Source organism: Pleurodeles waltl, chromosome 12 (assembly GCF_031143425.1).
Source record: "Pleurodeles waltl isolate 20211129_DDA chromosome 12, aPleWal1.hap1.20221129, whole genome shotgun sequence".
NCBI classification, from domain to species: domain Eukaryota; kingdom Metazoa; phylum Chordata; class Amphibia; order Caudata; family Salamandridae; genus Pleurodeles; species Pleurodeles waltl.
The window spans coordinates 571,986,919-572,008,033 of record NC_090451.1 but is presented as its reverse complement, the minus strand read 5'-3'; the positions used below and the strand labels follow the sequence as shown (position 1 = coordinate 572,008,033).

General features: G+C 42.4%; 1 protein-coding gene across 3 annotated transcripts in view; it reads left to right on the top strand.

Annotated features, from left to right (window-relative positions):
• The window catches only part of CADM3 (cell adhesion molecule 3), a 603,256-nt gene that overhangs the window by 155,196 nt on the left and 426,945 nt on the right, over nucleotides 1–21,115 (top strand). For all 3 annotated transcript variants that reach the window (XM_069217689.1, XM_069217688.1, XM_069217687.1), the window contains exons 3-4: nucleotides 13,526–13,678; nucleotides 20,753–20,890. In XM_069217689.1, the coding sequence (XP_069073790.1) occupies nucleotides 13,526–13,678; nucleotides 20,753–20,890 (291 nt within the window). The remainder of the gene's footprint in view (nucleotides 1–13,525; nucleotides 13,679–20,752; nucleotides 20,891–21,115) is intronic.

Sequence of the window (21,115 nt, the reverse complement as noted above, 5' to 3'; positions counted from 1 at the left end):
TTTTCTTTACCACAAAGGCTACAGTGTGAGAGCTTGTTCACAGGGGTAATGTCCCTTTATTACCAAGTCCAACAAACCACTGAAGTATGCAATGGTTTTGTGTCCCAAAGTATACTTTTGTGTTAGGGCAGCTGTTATCACTTGACCAGAGCAGTGACAAAAAAGGTAATACTCTTTGGTGTAGTCAGGGGTCCCTAAAACTGTGGCGTTTGTTATCTCAGTTTTCAATCTTTGGAATTTTGGCATTTCTGTTGTCCATTTTATTTTGTTGTGTCCTCTCTTGCTTGTTTAATAGAGGTCAGGAGGAACACTATTAAAGTGCTGCAGTCAAAGACCCATTGGCGCACATAAGTGCAGAGACCAAGGAATTTCTACATTCCTTTTACAGTCTCTGGTTCAGTCATTCGGTGTATAGATGCTGCTGTCTTAGGGACCACTCATTAACCAGAAACAGACAGTAATTGCACTAGATAGTGGACCTCCTCCTGGCAATACCTACCTTTGTCTTTCTCCACTTTATATCCTCTTTGTGTGAGATAGACTAGAAGAGATATTGTATCTTTTCTGAACTGTTGCTCTGTGTGGTTACAGACTCATATTGTCTATATATTGCAGCAGAGTACTGTCACACAAAGTTTGACAGGTAATTTTTCACCACCCTGTTAAAAATACTTTGGGATTTACAAAATCCTTGAGGCAAACAAGAATACAAATACTGAGTCCTGTGTTAGGAAAATGCTGTCAATTAATGACCATCTGGATGAAGATTGATGCTAAACAATGTGTTCTTAAGCTCTATGACAGACAAAAACTGAAGATTTTTTGTCAAAATATGGAAGAGTCAGGAACAATTGGGAATTCTAGTACCACTACATTGTTCAGGGGGCACAGGTCTTGAACCATACGCCAGTTATTACCCTTAGATTTCTTAATTGGGTAAATAGGCGTGTTACAAGGATATACTCCATGATAAATTATTCCTTGCTCTAGTTACACCTGTATGGTGGAGATAATGTCCTCATCTGCTTCTTTGGATAGGGGATACTGACTCACCCTAGACAAGATAGCACTCTCTTTTAATGTAATTCTTAATGGGGTGGCAGTGCGGATAAGAGCTACATCATGGGGAACCTTGGTCCAGAGAGTATCTGGCACTTGGTATAGTTCCACATCTCTGACAGAATCAAAGGCACTACCTGGTGTGGGTGTCCTTACTTTTAATACTGTCCTTAATGGTATGTCATCCTGAAAGACTATAATTGTTTTCTTAGGTTCATCACCAAATAGCTGTTCATCCAGTATTTCATTGACCATTTTCCCTGGCTCAATGAATATAACTCATGCCCATAGGGCGTCATTATGATTAGAGGCTGTCAGACAGCAATAGGTTGATGTTATTCCTAAGGCCTCTATTTGTGGTATAAATTCACTGTCAGGTATCCAGGAATCCTGCCCCTGCCATCGGAAAAGGAGCTCCTTGGGTAGCTGGACCTCTCTTCCTGATACCTCTGGCGTTCTGTTACTATTGTATATATCGCTGTGGTAAATGCTTCTTTGTCAGTGGGTTGAGCTCTGATTTAGTCTTCAGTGGAAGAATGTACTGTTACAGCCATGATCCTAAAAGGAGGGACTCTGTGGGTGGAAAAATCATAGCACCGTCTGGCTCAAAATGGATAGTCATGTTTAGTTTAGCCATAAGACCTCTTCCCAATAAATTAGCTGGGGCAGTCAGAGAAAATAGTAAGGTGCCATCAACATGCCTTCCTCCTATCTCCATCTCTACCTGCTTAGTGAATGGAACCCTCATTCCAACCTCAGAAAATCCTTGTGTGTCCATTGATCTTCTAAGAATTAGAAGATGTCCCTTTCGATTACCAGATCAAGTTGTGCAAAGGTGGAGGAGGAGGGCGTTCCACGCTTTGGCGGCGAGATGGGAGAAAGAACACCCTCTGGTGTGGCATTATTGTACGCAGGGGATCTGTGCAAGTGCAATGTGTGCTGAGCAGAGGTTTCTTGATGGGTAGTGGAAGTGTAGCTGGTGGTTCAGGTAGGTAGGTAGGTCCCTGGTCACAGAGAGCTTTGTAGGCATGGGTCAGGAGCTTGAATTGGCATCTCTTCTGGACCAGGAGCCAGTGGAGGTCTTTCAGGTGCTGGGTGATGTGGACCTTCTTGGGTAGGTAGAAAATCAATCTGGCGGCTGCGTTCTAGATCGACTGAAGTCTTTGCATGAGTTGGGTAGAGGTGCCTGCATAGAATGCATTGCCGTAGTCCAGTTGGCTGGTGATGAGGGCGTGCGTCACTGTCTTCCTGGTGTCGATGGGAGCCACTTGAAGATTTTGCAGAGCATGCAGAGTATGAAAGCAGGCTGTGGAGACAGTGTTGACCTGTTGTTTCATGGAGAGTTTGCTGTCTAGGATGATGCCAAGCTTGCAGGTGTGGCCTTTCGGTGAGGGTGTGGATCCGAGTTCCGACAGCCACCAGGAGTCATTCCAGAGGGCCGTGGGTTTGACGAAGATGAGGTCTTTAGTCTTGTCCATGTTGAGTTTATGGCCATTATCTGTCATCCATACTGAAATGTCTTTCATGCAGTTGTGGAAGTTGACCTTTGTTGCGGTGGGATCGGCAAAGAGGGATAGGACTAGCTGAGAATTGTCAGCATAGGAGATGATGTGATGTAGTTCGAGCTGATGATGTCAGTGAGTGAAGTCATGTAGATGTTGAAGAGTGTGGGGCTGAGGGATGAGCCTTGGGGAATGCCATATATGATGTGCTTGGCTTGCGATTTGAAGGGGGGAGGCGGACTTCCTTGGTGCGCCTGTGAGAAAGGATGTCATTCATCTTAGTTTGTCGTCTGTTATTCCGATCTGGCGTAGGCAATTGACCAGAGTGTAGTGGGAGACCATGTCGAAGGTGGTGGAGAAGTTGAGCAGGATCAGGGTGGCTGAGTCTTCTCTGTCAAGTTGGGTGTGGATGTCGTTGGTTGTGGCGATCAGAGATGTCTCTGCGGTGGTTGGATCAGGATGCTGATTGGTCCTGCAGTCTCTAATAGAACGTTCATGTCTATGACAATAATGGTGTGTGTGATCCGTCCTCTGGGGGCCTATCCTACCCCTTCATATACCTCCCCGTCCCCCTCTACAACTTCCTTGTGCCCTTGAATTATTTTGCTGTTGAGGGTACTGTTGATGGGCGGTCTCTGGGTCCTGGCACACAGATATCAGTCATCTGACCATGGCTGCTACTACATCCCCTTCTGTTGCTCCCTTCTTTGCTAATTTTTGCTGTACTTACTAACTTAGCTGCTGCCTTCTTGGTTACCTCCTGCTTGTTCCTCTCTTTCTCTTGTTTCTTTTTACAAAAATGTGTTGTGTGCCTGTATCTCAGTCCAAGGTTTGGCTTCCAGTGCCACTATGTTGTCCAAATTATCTTGCACAACGGAGGATAAACCCTTCTTTACAACATTATAAAACACAGCATTTTGACCTGTTACTTCCCAAGCTTGGTCTCCTTCTCCGATCTATTTCTCTTTCATCCTGCTGAAGAATTGGGCAGAGTCCCTATTGGGCTGCATTGATTCAGTCATGAGAAACCCACTATCTGGCCTATCAGGATACATTTCTCCCTCCAGCTTTGTGGAAGACAGTATCTGCCTCATCTCCCATAAGGGAACTAAGTAGACTTTTTATGTCCCCTATTGCCAGGGTGGTGTCTGCAGTTTGTTTTTCAAAGGTCCTATTCCATTTCCCTTCTCCGTCTGTGCAGTTGTAACAGCTTTTTGAGGTTTTCCTTATCCATTTGTGGTCATGGAACATAATGGGGTCGTCCATGCCCCTTATATATCAGGGACTTCTGATGTACTGGGGTAAAGAGATGTTAAGGATTATACTGTCTGGCATACTTTAGCCATATGCGCAGGCTCATACAATCCTCAGCATTTGCCATGTCATATGAAGAGAATCAAAAGACCATTCTCTTGGCCATGGGCTCATCTAATGGGCTAAACCTTCAGTCTACCCTGTTAAATTATCTGTATAGGGTATGACATTAAGCCAACTATTTTCCCCTTGGTCGACTACCTCATTGGGGGTGAGATCATTGCTGCGTGAAGCCAATTGAACACTCAGCTCCGGTATTGGTCTGTCACTTAGAGTCAATCCCCCTTTAACTTCACAAACTCCTTTTCTGGGATATGGCTGGCCATGCATTCCTTGAGACAATAACTGCTCGAGCTTTGTCCCTTGGGGTCACCCTGCTCTCCTTCTCTAGTTGTTTTTATAAGCATATTAGTGTTACTGGGTGACCCCATTGATCTATCCCTATGATCAAGATTGATAAGGGTCCTTTCTCAGGTGCTAATGTAGGTAGGGCGAGGCGTCTAGCTTCCTGAGATTGAAGTATTTCACCCATGTCACCTGTGTACCTATGTACTGATTTTATTCTGTCACCCACCCTCCCAAAATGTCCTTGAAATCGTTCTGATATAGTATTGTGATGTCCTTGTGTATTTTACATCTTTTCTATCTTCACTTCGTGACAACCATTTCTGAATGTTCTCTGGTGTAATTATAATGCTTCCTTTCTCCTTTTGCCAAGATGGCAAATAATCTTCAATCTTTTTAAAGCCCTCATCATTTTCTCAAGGTACTGACGATGGGGCCATATCGACAGCCCAATCTACATAATCATTCCACCTTGCATCATCTGCATCTCTCCGTTGTGGGATAGATACCCGACCTTTGACAACCCTTACTCACTGTTGTAGCAAATGTGACTTTGGTGATGAGATGTGACCGATCCTCGTCGTCTCCAGGACTCACCCCTTCGTTTCTAACCTCTTGGGGTGAAACCAGATCTAAATGTAACGTGAACTGTGCTTCCAGTTGTCCTGAGAACTGAGAATGACCCGCACTTTTTTGTTGTGTGGGAGTATTGTGTGCCTAACTAGAGGGTGCGTTGGGAGATATTGGAGGGGTCAACACCTGTGGATTCTCAAATGCCACCACAGCTTCCTGCAACTGCGCTCATAGATAAATACAGAGTACTTTGGGAGTTACTTGTAGGGTCATATGGTGGTAGGGAAGCTGTCAAGGTTCAAGATGTGTCAGTATTTAAATAGTTTTTAGGCTTATCACAAAAGACTTGCCACAAAGCTAAGGCGGCTTCTTGTGCCTGTAACTTAACTCCTGTATATGTACTTTTAAGGTACATGGCAATATATTCTAATATGTTATCATCAAATGCCCTTCCGGATTCATCCTGGACCCCCTCCTCACTATGACCAAGCAAGTCAACGCCGTCTCGTCATCATGCTTCAACACCCTACGCATGCTCCGAAAAATCTTCCGATGGATCCCCGCCGAAACCAGAAAGACAGTTACCCATGCCCTCGTCACGAGCCGTCTGGACTACGGAAACACCCTATACGCAGGTACCACCGCAAAGCTTCAGAAACGTCTACAACGCATACAGAACGCCTCCGCACGCCTCATCCTCGACATCCCTCGCCACCGCCACATATCAGCCCACCTCAGACACCTTCACTGTCTCCCCGTCAACAAGAGGATCACCTTCAGGCTCCTCACCCACGCACACAAGGCACTCCACAACATGGGCCCCGAATACCTCAGCAGCCGCCTCTCATTCTACGCACCCACCAGTCAGCTCCGCTCAGCCAGCCTCGCCCTCGTCCCACAGATCCGCAGAACCACCGCCGGAGGAAGATCATTTACCTACCTGGCAGCCAAAGCATGGAACTACCTCCCCGCACACCTAAGAACTACCCAGGACCATCTCGCCTTCAGGAAACTCCTCAAAACGTGGCTTTTCGAGCAGCAGTAACTCCCCCCGCCCCCCTCCAGCGCCTTGAGACCCTCTCGGGTGAGTAGCACGCTCTATAAATGCATTGATTGATTGATTCCTTTTGGCCAGGGTTACGTTTGTTTTTGGGTGCCTTAACCACTCTTTAGAATATTTCTGTAACCTTTTCTGATCTCCAGAAACGTTTCTTTCCATATGATCTAGGGGAGTCTCCATAGTCCCCGTGTTTGTAGCAACATGTTTATAATTGTTTTGTTTTTTATCTATTCACTTGATGTTTTACCTTTTAAAACTTCCTTTTGTGAAGTTTTAAACTATCCTTCATACAACAGGGAACCCCTCAATTTATTTCTTAGCTAGGCATTATGCATCATAACATTATAAAACAACATTACCCTGTGGCCACAATTCTATCTACATGTACATGTACACATTCATCACCAACATATTTAAAATATAAACACTTAAACTATTTCTAAAATCAATCACAGTTTTTTACTCTAAACTATTTACTATGTTGATAGCCAATGGTCACTTCCTTCCACGCTTAAGAGAGGATAACCCTCAAATCATGCGCCTCATAGGGCATGGAGTGACTTCCTTCTTACTGGAGGTAAAGTTTAACATCGGTCTTTCAGCTGTCCCTTTATGTGAAAATATTCTGACATATATTGGAATCCCAACTTCGAATCACCCACACTTGACCACTTCCAACTTTATATTGGGAAAAATTCTCTACTGACTATGTAGCACCTTAACCTACAAGCACAATCTTGCATGCAATAACCCATTTGCATTTCATCCATGTTTACCATTGCCAAAGATACAAGTCATATTATATGCAAACATGCAACAGATCCTACGCTATCCTTACCTTTAAGATGGCAATCTCCGGTCCTACCCGTCCCCTGTGAATTGGCAGAACTTTTAAGTAAAACAGTGTCTGCTCACCTTGTCATTACCTCATCATAAATGTGCAGCATTCTATGCAGTGGGTTTAGGTGGTTTTCCTGTGACAGCAGTCAGTCGAGGGCAAACAGCACTCCTGACTTGGCTTGACAAATGTAGGAGAAAACTAGATTTAAAAACAGAGACGACTTTTCTTGGCAAGGCAAAAAAGTAGGTTTACTCACATTGGCCAGGAGACTTGTCACCACTGTGGAGCTGAAATGCTGATCTTGATTTGCTGCTTCCAGGCAGCTGCTCATATTGTCAAAAAAGTAATGACCTAAACACAGTTTTCTAAAAAGGCCAATAACAGGTCACAGAATACATAGTTAATAACGTACTTTTACATAAACATCACATTACCTGTGTCCTTTAAACTCATAACTTTTTCACTACATTCTCTTTGCCATAGTTCTAGCAAAGCTTTAATGAAACATAATCCTTTTTTCACAGTGTGTTTATGTTTAATACTCTGTTCCCAAAACTTCTTATCTGATTTTGTATGCTTTAGACCGAAGTCACCTTTGACCAACATTTCTGAACCACATAATAGATAGGAAATTGGAATAAACAGCACACTTCTAATTGAATTATTAATATAATAGTTAAATGTCTGTAAGAACTTGATGATATACAACAGTACTGAAAGCAAACTAGGAAGCCATATAAGCAGGATAAACAAACTATATTGGTTTACACATATAACTGTAGTCTTCAGTCCAAATATATACCAACATGACATACAAAAATGCAGTTGTAAATGCTCAAAAGAGGATATAAAGAACTGTTTCAAGTGGACATAATCTAGTAGGCTGTGAACTAGCAGCAGTTAGATGAACAAAGGCCACTCCAAAAGGAAGTTACAACGGCATTTTCAGGAGACAGTGACTGATAAAGCTGAAATGAGCCCTGTGCTGACATTAAAAGCAAAATGAAGAAATGGTAGAAAGCATTGTGCTGTGACATCAGGCTCTAAAGACATAGGCAATGCTAAAGCAAGAAGTAAAAAAACAAAAAACTCTGACACTAAAGAGAGCTACCTTGTGTGCAGGCATGCTCCTTGTGAAACTGTGAAATGCAGTCACTCAAAGTTAGCCAGGGGCTGAAGTAGGCTTATCTTTTGCCTTTTGTTATGTGCTGTAGTGGGTGGAAGCAAAATATGAATGACAGAACAACAGTCCAATGGATGAAGAAAGCTGGTTGAAAGCCCCTTTAAGTAAGTATGTCATATATATAATTGCACGAAAATCAAAAGGTCTTGGCTAATGCAAGCCCTAAAAAGACAAAAGTAGTACCATGACATAAGCAATGGAAGCTATATACCTTAGCTAAAAAGCAAGGGTGAAATAACTATGCTCCAGAGGAGGGACAAACACCGAATAGTGAGGAAAGTTACCACTTAAAAAGCAACAAACTGAGATTACCAAGTAAGCCATCTAATCATTACTGGATGCAGTTGCATTCTTTACCTCACTTTTCCTGTATTTCCTTGTTTGTCTTTGCATACTTTACTTTCCATGGCAACTTTTGTGAGTCGGCCTTATTGTATGCTGTTCTAGCTCTGTCTGCTTCTTTCTAGACCCATCTCCATATCTGCAGGTCTATGTCTCTCGTTGCTAGTGCACATTTGCTTCTGTGTTTGTCTGTCGACTCATGTCTTTGCATGCCTGTTTGCCTCTGCCTGCTAGTCTTCCTTTATCTTCTTGTCAGAATGTAAAACTTTTTGGTTGGTAGTCTTTCTGCTGTGTGTCTGCTCTCGCCTATGACTGCCTGTCTGTTTTTTGGTTCTACCTTAGCTCTATCTGTGTATTATTGTCTGTATTTGTTGAAGAGTCTGATTTTCTGATCCTGATTCAAAGTATAAACTTGCTCTCTGCTAATGAGGATAGAGGATATTCTCAGCTCTGCATGTGTACTGCAACAGCGAGGTTTTGGAACAACATATCTTGAATCTGTGGTTCCTATTTCCACAGCTCAGTTTAGGTTTCGTAATGCAAGTATGAATAATCAGGCAGTAGACCTGTTTCAGGCCACACCACCGATTAGTCCCTCAAAACACTCGCTATTCTCCAACCCGTAATTATTGCAGCGCAGGGTCATAGTTATGCGGTGACTACCTTAATTAATTTCTGTATGCATTAAAATTCACTTCTGATTTTGTAGGTAGGATATAGTGCTCTGCTTTCAGTCGGGCAGGTACCGGATTTAGCGGGTCCTATTTTAGTTTTTTTCTGGCTACAGTCACAATGATGTCATCTTGAGTGTCTAGGAATTGCTGTTTCAATAGGGACCTGATGTAGGGGTCCTGGCAACTGTTGCGTTTATAGATGTTTAACATTGTAAGAGGAGTTTTCCCCTTTTTAATTGTTGAATTTGCTTCACTTTACTTTGGACAATCAAGTCCTTTAAAGTGAAGACAAGTATTAAAAAGGAAGTATACATATCAAACACATGATTCTCATTACAATCTACTCAAAAAATGCATAAAGAACTAACTACAATTTCCAATACAGAATGTGGATGTGCATAGTAAAATACCTTGATAATGATGAAGTTCTTTAGCTAAGAAAGCTCAAGAGGTCCACAGTTTTGGCCCAGATCATCTAATGCTGGTTGGTTTGTTAAAGCTGATTATTTCTATCAACACCTGCAAAAATACGTAAGGTAAGTGTTGTTGATAATACTGCATTAATTTTTAAAGTGCTCTGCTCTATGGAGAGTACAGTGCTAAGTCTAGTGCAAATAAAAGGAAACAAGCAAATGATTAAAAAGCCAATTAACTACTGTAGTTAAAAGGATAAAAATATATGAGAATGGCCTCACAAAAAAGTATATATCAGTGCCCTGTCCTCCAGTGCATTTTCAATTGAGCATATCTGAGATTACAAAGTGCCTTGTGCTTCAAACTGTCCTTGGTCAAGGCATAGCAATGGAATTAACTGATGAATAAAAACAGGTCTGTACAAACAAACACCTAAGACAAACCCTTGGTAAATTAAATACATGCAAGCTCAAGAAATCAGTAATCACTCATAAAGCAATGAAAAAATAGCTGTTCTTTGGCTTACTTATAACGGTAGGATAGGTAGAGTTATCAACTTAAGACTGTCATTGAAGAAATTGTTTGTGGACTGAAAGCAGAGTAGGATGACAACCCTCCACTTGCAGCCTGACTGGTGTGACCACAAGTAGTCCTTAATTCAACAAAGGTCATCTAAGCAGGGGAGGACTATGTTCTTGCAGAAAAAGTTGGAAAAGCCACGTTTCCTAATTATTTTTCTGCTATACCCAAGAATATTATAAGGCTTACTATCACATATGGATGCTCTGCTTTCAGAAAGCGGTCCACGGCTGCCTGAACCAACCATACGCCCTGATGAATCAGAGGCCATCGAAGGTATAATCTGCGTTCGCTGCGTAGATACGGAGAAATACAAGGGAGACTGGTTGGGTCACCAAAGACAACAAAAGATCTAGTGAAGAAAGGCATTCCGTTCGAATCTGGCAAAACCTCAGTTTATAATAGATAGAAAATGTTTCAGTGAGGTACTTTTAAATCCCTCTTTGCTCATAACTGTCTATAACGAGTTGGACATGCTTTTTATCTCACTAAGCTATATTGGTCCTTCTCAAAGGAATGGGTGTTTACCACTCTGTTTAGTGCTGTTTTGAACTGTTGAAGGCACAGATACTAGTTCCATAAGACTGCAGCAAGTTCTATTTCTAGGCCCTCTGTGAGGGCATTTCACCTGCATCTGTGGCCCTGTAGGTTGTAGGTCGTTACAACGTTGCTGGTGTAGAAGAGGACTTGGGCGCGCTGGGCTGCCAGGTTCTCTTCGTCTCTTACAAGCGACCTTGGGGGCTCGTCTCTGCTGGGGCCCTACAATTGTAGTGATGTACAGAAAAGTCTTCCGCAAGAAAAATATTGTTCATTGAGACCTGAAACTTGGTAACATGGTGTTACACAAAATGACTCACTGAATAACTGTGACAAACTTTTTCTTAAGCAAGTATCTGGTGAGCGAAAATGACTGTTTGAAAGATTAGAGAGGTAGCCTAACCTACATCAGCCCTGATGTTCCTCGGGGTCATCCATACTGGGTGAAGCCTAGTGCCTTATGGGCGATGGGTGTGCTGCTATTCACAATGCTTTATGGACAGTTCCCTCTCTATGATAGCATACCGCAGGTGCCCTGTAGAACAAGGAAAGCAGCCGGGTATACAATACTAGAGTGTTTTTTAACCCTTTCACCTTTGAAAATGAGCGTAGTTATTGTTGTTTCCCAGAGCTTTGGAACATGGGGCTAAAAGGATGGCCCCATTTTTATTTGATATTGCATTTTTTTTTTTAGCAATTTCATGATTGGTCTGAATTCTCTGTGTTTTCTGAGGGTAAATCTTGAAAAAGCTAGATGATGTGTCCAAGAGAAATAAGGTCTGACGTTAAATGATGATTCCTTGTCCTCAAAATAATGCCTGTGTTTGAGGATGCCTGGCGCACTCTTTGATCATTTTAAGCTGGAGAGGCCTCTGTGAGCTTGGTCAGGTCGAGGGGAGAGTTGTTAAGCGTCTCTTCTGACCACCTGGAGGAGGTCTTTAGTGAAGCTTATGATGTTGTTGTCCTATGTGCATGCCACGACTGCAGATGTTATCACTCATGCTTCAGTTCTCCAAGCCTTCTTGTTTTATTTGAAAGTCGGCGTTTTGTTCTTCCAGTATTTGCAGCCTGCGCCAGAGCATTTCTTAATCCTCTGTACATTCATTAAGCGTCTGAGATCAATCACCCAGTTTCCCAGTTCACTGATATCTTTGCAGACTGCTTGAAGGCACATTTAAAAATGTTTTGAGGGAGCTAATTTGGGATTCGATTTTGTTTAGGAACTGGGCCATACACTCCTGGGTGATAGGGGTTGCCATAGTTTCTGTGACCCTGGGGGAGGGATGTCCCTGTCTCTATGTTCCACTTCCCCTGCTGTAGATTGATGGCACATCTCAGTCCCCAAACCTCTTTGCAGGGTTTGCCTTTGACCATGTCACAGTTTGAAGAGAGATTGTGCTAGAGTTCAAATATTGTAGCTTAGAACCAAAAACTCAGCCTGGTAGAGGCAGTCACTACAATCTTGTATATTGGGATGGGTCAGGGTTATTTCAGGACATTCACCAGTCAAAGCACTACCAAATGGTATGGGCTTTTTTCCACGCTCATTTCCATTTAGTAGAGGTAGATATCTCTTACCATGCCATACTGTCTGTATCCAGTCTCATATTGGTATCCTAAGTTTTGAACAAGCCTGTATAGCCGGCTATAGGCATGTAGGGGTCTGTGGTTATGGTCACCAAATGTGGAGGGGTGCTATGGGCCCGTTTCGATAGTCTAGGTTTTTCAATAGTGGCAGCTTTGTGTGTCATAACATCTCATCGAATCAGTACAGTGGGAGAGGAGCATCTTTGTCTTGAAGCTTGCTGGTACCAATGGTACTGCCCAGGTAAACAGTATCACTTAGGGAATTGAGGAATTTTGGTACTAAAAGATCCTCTTTGTGCGGATTTCAAAATAGAAATCAATCCGCTGTGCGTTACTTTGCTCAAAGCCACACAGTTTCACTTGTGGCCCTTTCAGTTAAGAATACACGGACTTTTTCCACAGGGACTGGTACTGCTTCCCCAAACTGGAATATTGGTGCATGGTGTTTCACACTCCGTTGGAAATTATGTCGGGTAGGTTGGAAGTTAAGCTACAAATAGATGTATTGCATTATATTAAGTTACGCACAAGTGGTTTCATAGATTCAAAGTGGCAGGCGCTGCTTTTGGCCAAATGCAAAGTCGCTGTGACTTTGTGCAGGATGACTGTTTCGAGCAGAGAGCTGCGAGATCTGGCCATCTATAAAGATCAGTTTAAAAAATGAGCTTCTTTGCAACCACAACTGCGAGACTCAGAGACATATGGAGCCCACGTAGGTAATATCTTGCACAACATGAAATTGCATCGACTGATGGCTAGATACACGCTGATTTTATGACATTAAGAACAGAATAGACAGGATTAGGGTTTCTGGAAAGTCACTTAACAGCATGATCGGCCAGTGGCCTCCCTCCTTCTTGTGGCATGATAATTTGGAAATACAGCTCCAACCTTAATGGCTTGTAAGGCGCTACTGATATAACACTATTGTTGGATGTACTGTATGGGATGTGTTAAAGTCTGTTTACCTGAAACGTAAGGTCACTCAGGTTCTTTTCTCTCTGTAGATCTATTGTGAATCACAAAAAAACGTTTTTTGTTAATCTTTGTCCCCTTGCTCTCTGTCGGCCTGTTTGTATTTGTTCACACACCTGTCATTCTGCTTATGTGTGTTGTCTGTCTGATAGTATATTTCAAACTGCCTATTTTTGTCTCCGTATGTTTCTACCTATCCATGCCTGTCTCTGACTGTTTACCTGATCTTTTTGTATGTGTCCCTATGTCTGTATTTGCCTGTATTATTACTGTTTTGTCTTATTTCTGCTGTCACTTATGTTGTCTTTGCCTTCTTGGCACATTAATGAATGTCTATCTCCATCTACCTGCCCGTCGGTCTTTATATGCCTCTACTGTTTTTAAATGTGTTGGTCTATGTTTGCCTACTTGCCTGTCTGATATGTTGTGTACCTCTGAGTGTGGCCTGAATATTTAGTTGCCTGTTTTTATCTCTGCATACTACTGTTTGTTTTCCCAAGACAATGCTTTCTAAAGTGCCCGTCTAATTTTCTCTATTAGCTCTGCGGGATAATCGAATTGAGCTTGTGAAATCCACTACCAATGAACTGACCATTAGTATTAGTGATGTAGGGATGGCTGATGAAGGAGTCTACACCTGCGCCATCTTCACAATGCCTGTCCTGGTGGCCAAATCACTGGTGACCGTGCTGGGTAAGAGCTTACTTTTTTTCCTTTCCATGATTTGTTGCAATTGAACATTAACAAGTTAACAGTGAGGGTTCATCTTATCTTTTCCACTCCTGTACACCAGCCCATGAGAGTTTCATCACGTACTTCTTACCCAGAAGACCTTTCATGGTATTTTAAGGCTCCCACAATATGTACAGGGCTCTGGGACAACTGCAGATGGAAGGTGACCTACCTAACACTGGGGACACCCAATAATTATAATCCTCTACACATTTGAAATTTGAAATGTATGGAGTTTATTAATGTTCACTAGAAACTTCAGTGGAGTCTATTTACACCAGAAAAAAGTTTGGAATTTGATTTTACTTTCACCTTTGCCATGCCTACACACTAACCGCAACACATACATTTGGTTTATGAGATGTATTTATAGTTTGTTTATATGTTCTTGTAGAGTGCTGCAAAGGACAAATTGTGATGAATGAGAGATTTAGTTACACTTTGAGAGCATCAGTCCACACAATACAAAATAAAATGTGACCTGCTGGAGAAAGAAAGTCTTCACAGGTGTAAAAGCCTCAAGGTAAAGGTCCTCAGTCTTATCCTATGTCATCTGACTAATGAGTGGGACAGAAGTTCAAATGCTGAATCAAACAGGAGGTGATCTGAAGTCTCCATAGTCCTAGCTCCACAAGGAATTGAAAAGTTGTGTTCATCGGCCTCATCTGATCTATAGAAAATATTTTGAGAGAGAGGTCTGATTATGGAGAGTACTGTCTCAAGGTATTTTCAGTTTAGATGGCCGAGAAGCCTGCAGTGTAGTATAAAATGACCTCAGGAAGCAGATTGGAATAGTTTTTTCAGATAACCTGATGAAGAGCCATGATGTTGCAGCATTTTAAAGTGTGACCTCATTATTGGGACCATTTTATGCTTTACCCATCTTTTGTGCCCGTTTTGTGCTCTTGTTGTTTTGCCCATTTTGTACTTAACCTCTCTTTTGTGTCCATTTTGTGTTCTGCCTCGTCTTCTGTGCCAGTTTTGTGCTTTGCCTCGTTTCTGTGCTTGTTTTGTGCTTTGACTCGCTATTGTTCCCTTATTGTGCTCTGCCTCGTCTTTTGTGCTCTTTATGTGCACTGCCTTGTTTTTGTGCCCATTATGTGCTTTGGCTTGTTTTTATCCCGTGATTGTTTTTCTCTTCTTTTCTCCCCCATTTCTCCCCTTGCTCCAGGGTCTCTCCCGCGCTTATCAGCCTCAGTGCCCCCTCCTTTCCTGTGTCTCCTGCATCTTCCTCGTGCCTCCCACCTTCTGATTCCCATCCCTCTGTAGCCACCCCACATGCTTCTTTCCCTCTGTTAGACCTGGCATGTCTCCCCTGTGTTTTTGCCTTCTGGCCTCCTGTTTTTATGGTATACTGCACTCTGTTTTTGCTGGGCTATTGTCTCTGCACACTTTACCACTGCTGATCAATGCTAAAGTACAAGTGCTCCCTATGTATATTGTATTGGTGATTAGGTTATCCATGATTGGCGTATTTGATGTACTGGTAAGTCCCTAGTACAGTGCACTAGAGGTGCCCACAACCTGTAAATCAAATGAAACTAGTGGGCCTGCAGCACTGGTTGTGCCACCCACATTAGTAGCCCTGTAAACATGGCTCAGACCTGCCACTGCAGTGTCTGTGTTTGCAGTTTTAAACTGCCAATTTGACCTGGAAAGTGTACCCATTTGCCAGGCCCAAACCTTACCTTTTGGTACATGTAAGACACACCTAAGGTCGGACCTAGGTAGCCCCATGGGCAGGATGCAGTGTATTTTAAAGTTAGGACATGTGTGTTTAACATGTCCTAACAGTGAAATACTGCAAAATTCAGGTTTCAGTGTTGCAAGGCATATCTCCCTCATAGGTTAACATGGGGGCTGCCTTTAAATAACTTTAAAGCACAGATTCCCTTTGAGGGCAGATAGAAATATGGAGTTTGGGTCTTCCATAGATTCTCTGTATCAATGATGGGTGCACCTGCACTTGGACCACTGAAGTAGTCACTACTGTAGTCACTGCATTAGGGGTACTCTGCACTACCCCTTGTCTTTGTCTATTATCTGTCTGCACTGGTCCCTCTGTCCCCCTTGCTTGTGCTGGAGCTGCTGGGGCAGAACTAGTACTTGGACCCCCTTCATGCGTCGCATATGGCGGAGGTCGATCCCTCAACAACTGTGTAATAAGATCCTCAACATCTGAATCTTCTTCTACATAGGTCTTTTTCTTCTTCTTTGTCCTTGAACTCTCATTACTGTTAGCAGCAGCATCTTTTTCTGACTCATCATCTGCGATTGCAGGAAATAATTTAATACCCTGTAGTGTCTCTGTTCTCCACCTTTTCTGCTCCCAGTCCCGCCTTGCTTCTGCCAAGGACTTTTCTACCATCTTTATTCTCCTCTGAAACTTCATCTCTTGTTGCTGTCTGGCTACTAGCTCACAAACCGCTAAAGCCTCAAACTGTGCTGGTCTCGGTAATGGCTTTGTCTCATATAATGTCATTCGTAATTCATCCAAAATTCTCAAATTAAACGTCCCATGCTCTGGAAACACTAGAACTCCCAATTTCTTTGTCATCTTGCACCACTGCTTTAACCAAAGACATGGCGCGACACCTAGCTCCTCCATCACAATATATGCCGGAGAATTTTCCAGTGGGGTTGGCTCCTCAACTGTCGCCTTAATGTATGGATCACCCAAAATGGCACTTCTGAACGCTTTGAAAAACGTCATTTTCTCTGTTGTATTTATTTTGATTCAATAACTAAATGACTCTTACGCCAGAGATTCTGTTCACCGCTTGCTCAACTCATAGCCTCTTACAGACGACTGCCAATCCTCTTGCAACTCTTCTTACTAACCAACCTATCCCAGCGCGGAACACTCTGTCGTCACACTCACACACTGCGGCTGACAAAGCCTTGCGGATTGTCCTCCTAAACATCATCTCATACAAACTAATGCAAATTATTGCGAGCACTTAACCAAAAAACAATAACCAAAAACAAACCTGCTGGCTTACTACAGGAAGATACACAATTGCTTCAGAGACCTTACGGGTTTTCACTGATGGCCCTTTTGCCCACTTAGCTATTCCTCGTTCTCAGTCTCCCACAGTTGCAAGTAAAATTTGACCCACAAATTTCACTCTAAGCTAATCAGTGGGACTGTCCTGGTGCACCTAGGACTCGCCAAATTTCAGTCGAAAAATGTCTCTTACTCGCTTAACTCACACACCGACTCGTTGACCACGGCCAATCAACCTATTAAACCAGACAGATTACAACATATAACCAAGTGTCTCCTACACTTGTCAATATACTCCGGAGTCTTAGACCACGCAGGGTCCATACATCACCAACAACCATGTGGACACTTTTTGAGCACAAAGCGCAGCACACATATGAAGTTTGAAAACTTCCCCAATCATACCGCGGAGTACGCACACTCCTACTACACCTTCACTGGAGTACGCAAACTCCGTACTTTACCTCACATCCATCACAATTCACCTTCGATTTTGCTTAAGCCTCTGCAAGCGCAATCTACCACTTCACAATATTACAAAAACACGGCGAGAACATACCCAACTTTATTAGCGGGATCCAGGATCTGAGAAAGTCATTTCTGGGCTTAAGGGGACATCATCTTTGCTGCAATTGCCATTTCAGAAAAACAAATTCAAACCTTATAAAAATTCGAACAACTAACCCTAACTTAAGCTACCACCATAACCAATAATCACCACATAACTAGTCTTCCAAATAAACTAACCATCAAGCTGCTACCAAAAATTTCTAGCGTGTCTGGTCCTTAGAAAGTAAACTTACAGGGGGATGCGTATAGGCCGATAAACCTTTTGGATCGCATGGAATATCCTAATTATGTAGTGACCTATGGCATCAAGAATTAGCATAACCAATTATTAACATTTTAATTAAAATCACTATAACCATCAATTCATGAATAACCACAACTCGGTAAAGTGTTTAACAATTTTTATTTCCCTATTCGATACAATACTAAGTCATCAAGTTAGCTCGAACTTTATTTAATCCACAAAGAATTAGTTCATTAATCGCCATCAATTCCATAAGCTAAATGATAAAACACATCTAGAATACTCTGACATAAGCCAATAAAGATGAATACACAGCATTAATAGCAGAGTTCAGCAAGTAGTTTGTCAGTCATTTGTCACTGTCAAACATCACCCCTAGAAAGCCTACCTAACCCAAATAAGCATCGGCATGTGGGGCTTCATGCAAAATAATCTAGAAAACATGAATTTGGAAAAACACCTTGCTACGAGAAAAACTATAAAACAGCGCAGTTGGTACCTAGAAGACAAGGCACAAGTTAATCAATCACGTTGTCATAGCTACCTATCCACAGAATGGATCAGCAACAAAGTCAGTCTTTGTTTTCAGGTCATCAATAGATCAGCAATGCAGCAGGCTCTCAGAGTATGAGCCCAAAGACAGAGTCTCGAACCGCATCTCCTAACGTCATCAACGTCTCCCCTCACATCTGCCTAAATTCTCCTGCATCTGAAGTTTTAGCCCCTTGTTATGACTTCTTATTAGGGTCTCCCAGTCCATCCCCCTAATTTCCAATTGGTCAGTCAGTCAGCAGATATGACTTTAACCTATAATATTAATTTACCAAATCTATAAGTGTTAATATTAGTCCTTTCACAGCACGTGGATTGGTCCACTATACGATGTCCTCATCATCCGGCTCTTCAGGTATCAAAAAAGTTGCATGTTCCTCTTCAGTCAGTGCTTCCATTGTTCAAGTCCTGGGAAAGTACATTTAGCCTACTCTACACATAATTGTATCATATTGTCTTCATCGTCGGTACATTGCAGTCTAGCTAAGCAACTTTAACATCAGGGGGTTCAGGGTCAGGTTATGCATCTGCTTCTTTGCAGCGTGTTAGTATTTCAGCCTCTCTTGTGAGGCTTGGAAAGGCTAGGCCTTAACCTCGGCTAAGTTAACTTCTATAATTAATACAAAACATAGGTTATACATTTTAATATGACATATTACTACATTATTCTTTCACATTTTCATTTCTACACACATCTTTTAGTTATTTTAGCATAACTGTGTATAAATGGATGCCACTCCCTGTGATCACAATTTTCAAACGTACACTTTATTTTCTCTACGATTAATTTCTTTATGAACTTTTCATTAATCAAACACGTAAACATTCATTAATAATTTCTAATTAGCATATTTGCGGCAGCACCCACACCTACAAAGCCCTCCACGGCACTGGACCTGCGCACCTCAACAACCGACTTCAGCTCTACCATCCAACCAGGCAGCTATGCTCAGTCTCGCTCACCCTCTCCATGTGTCCCCTGCATCCGCATAAGCAAGTCATGTGGACGCTCCTTCTCCTGCATCACCACCAAGACCTGGAATGGACTCCCTCAACACATCGGGACTGCCCCCTTGCTACTCAATTTCCACAAGAAAATGAAGACCTTGGTGTGCAACTAGGAGCTGTGTCTGACCTATGGTCTTGCTCCAATAAAGTGGATACACTCATGAGTGATAAGTTGTTTCATACAAATCGACCTAACATAAAATAACATATGAACAATTGAGTGTGAAGCCTAAAAAGGGGTTTTGATTGCAGCAAATGCACGCAGAATAATAAGATATTGTAATTAATTGTTCTCATTAAGATTATGTAAAAAATTGTAAAATATCTGTATTTTTTCAGTTTTTCTTTCTAGCAGCGTTCACTTAAGCACCAAAGTGGTGCTTGAAATATGAGTAGAAACAATTTGTTGATGACATATTAAAGCGTTCTAAATGTAACCATTCTTTAAGAAAAAGATAACTGCAATGTCATAATTCAATTTGTTTACGATGTGGTTTATGTTTGAAGAAATCAGTGGTCTTCATTACAGTTGAGATAAGAAATTAGAGGCACAAATTGACATTTGCTCCTCTGATGCGTTCCAGTCAGCAGAGAACAGAATAATCCAAAAAGCCGGACCACAAAAGGTGTACTGTTGTAAATCAATTATTGGTCTAATCCTTTTGCAGCTAATGAATGGCCACATTTCCTCTTTCCCTTGACAAATAAGCCTTCTGTTTGGGCTGCTCATGCCTTTAAGAGTAATTTTTACGCCAATTGTGCCACCCCAGCAGAATCTGCAATCTCCTTATAGGATCAGTTACTTAACCCCCTTCAGCATTTTTCTCATGATTGAGGGTAGCCCCTTTATGCGTCACTTCACTATACCTTTTTACAATGCAGCTGCATTTACTAAACACTTGACTTGCAATAGTAGTTTAGGATGCTGTTCGTAGCCTTTTTGAAATGCACGGATGTGCCGTATTTACAGGAATACGCTGCACCACTAAGTTTCTCCCTGCACTGGTGCTAAATTAAGCTGCTGAGCCAATGCAGACATCCTAGCACCATACTGAAAGTGACGCTCCGGTGGCGCTGGGGCCTTGCAAATCTGCCCCTAAGTCGCAGGGTATTTTGCTTTATTTTCATTGTGTATGTTCCACGTAAGAGTTAAACTTAATGCACACTATATGTGATATCTTACTTAGGTTCCACATGCTCATTTACTAAAGAACAACCAACACTTTAGGAGTTATCACGATTGATTAGTGAACTACTCCTTTTCTGTACGCAACTTGCTAGTGAACGTTTTGGTAGATTGAGTTTTGACAACTTTGTTTTTGCACATGTTGTTCTGTAGATCAACGGTACCCCTAATGCTTTGGCTGTGTCCTCCACTTCTGTGCTGAAGGACCGCCCACCAAATTTAGAGTCTAGCAGGCATGGCCCCCAGTTCAGAGGTTACATTTGTTGAGCCAGCTGAGGCTTCACGGATGTAAAAAGGGAGCCTTCCCTATCTCTAAATGAGATGGGTGATCTGCGAGTGCGGCGAAGCGAGTACCCCTGTGGTTTACAGTTACGTTCTCCTGTACCAAACTTTAATTAATACCATGAAAGAGAATGAATTCCACGCACCAACTGTTGACAAGTTTTCCATTGCTCTCCCACCCCACAGGGCAGCCACAGAAGCCCCTGATCTCCGGACATGAGTTTCCCTTCAGGGAAAATGAAAAAGCAAGACTGACATGCAAGACCTCTGGGAGTAAACCAGCTGCTCAGATCACCTGGTACAAGGGTCTGGAACCGCTAGAGGGTAAGTCTATACTCCACCCGAGTACCTAGACTTTGAAAGGTTAAGTCTAGAGAGAATGCGAAAACGTAGGGTGGATCACGAAAGAAGAAAATCACTGTATGCATTGTTTGTATTGTGTGCAGAATTGAATGCACAGTTACCGGGTGCACAAATATCTGCGTGTATAATTACCGGGTGCGGATTTATCTGCACCTCAGCACCTGGTAATTCTGGACACCTTTGAGC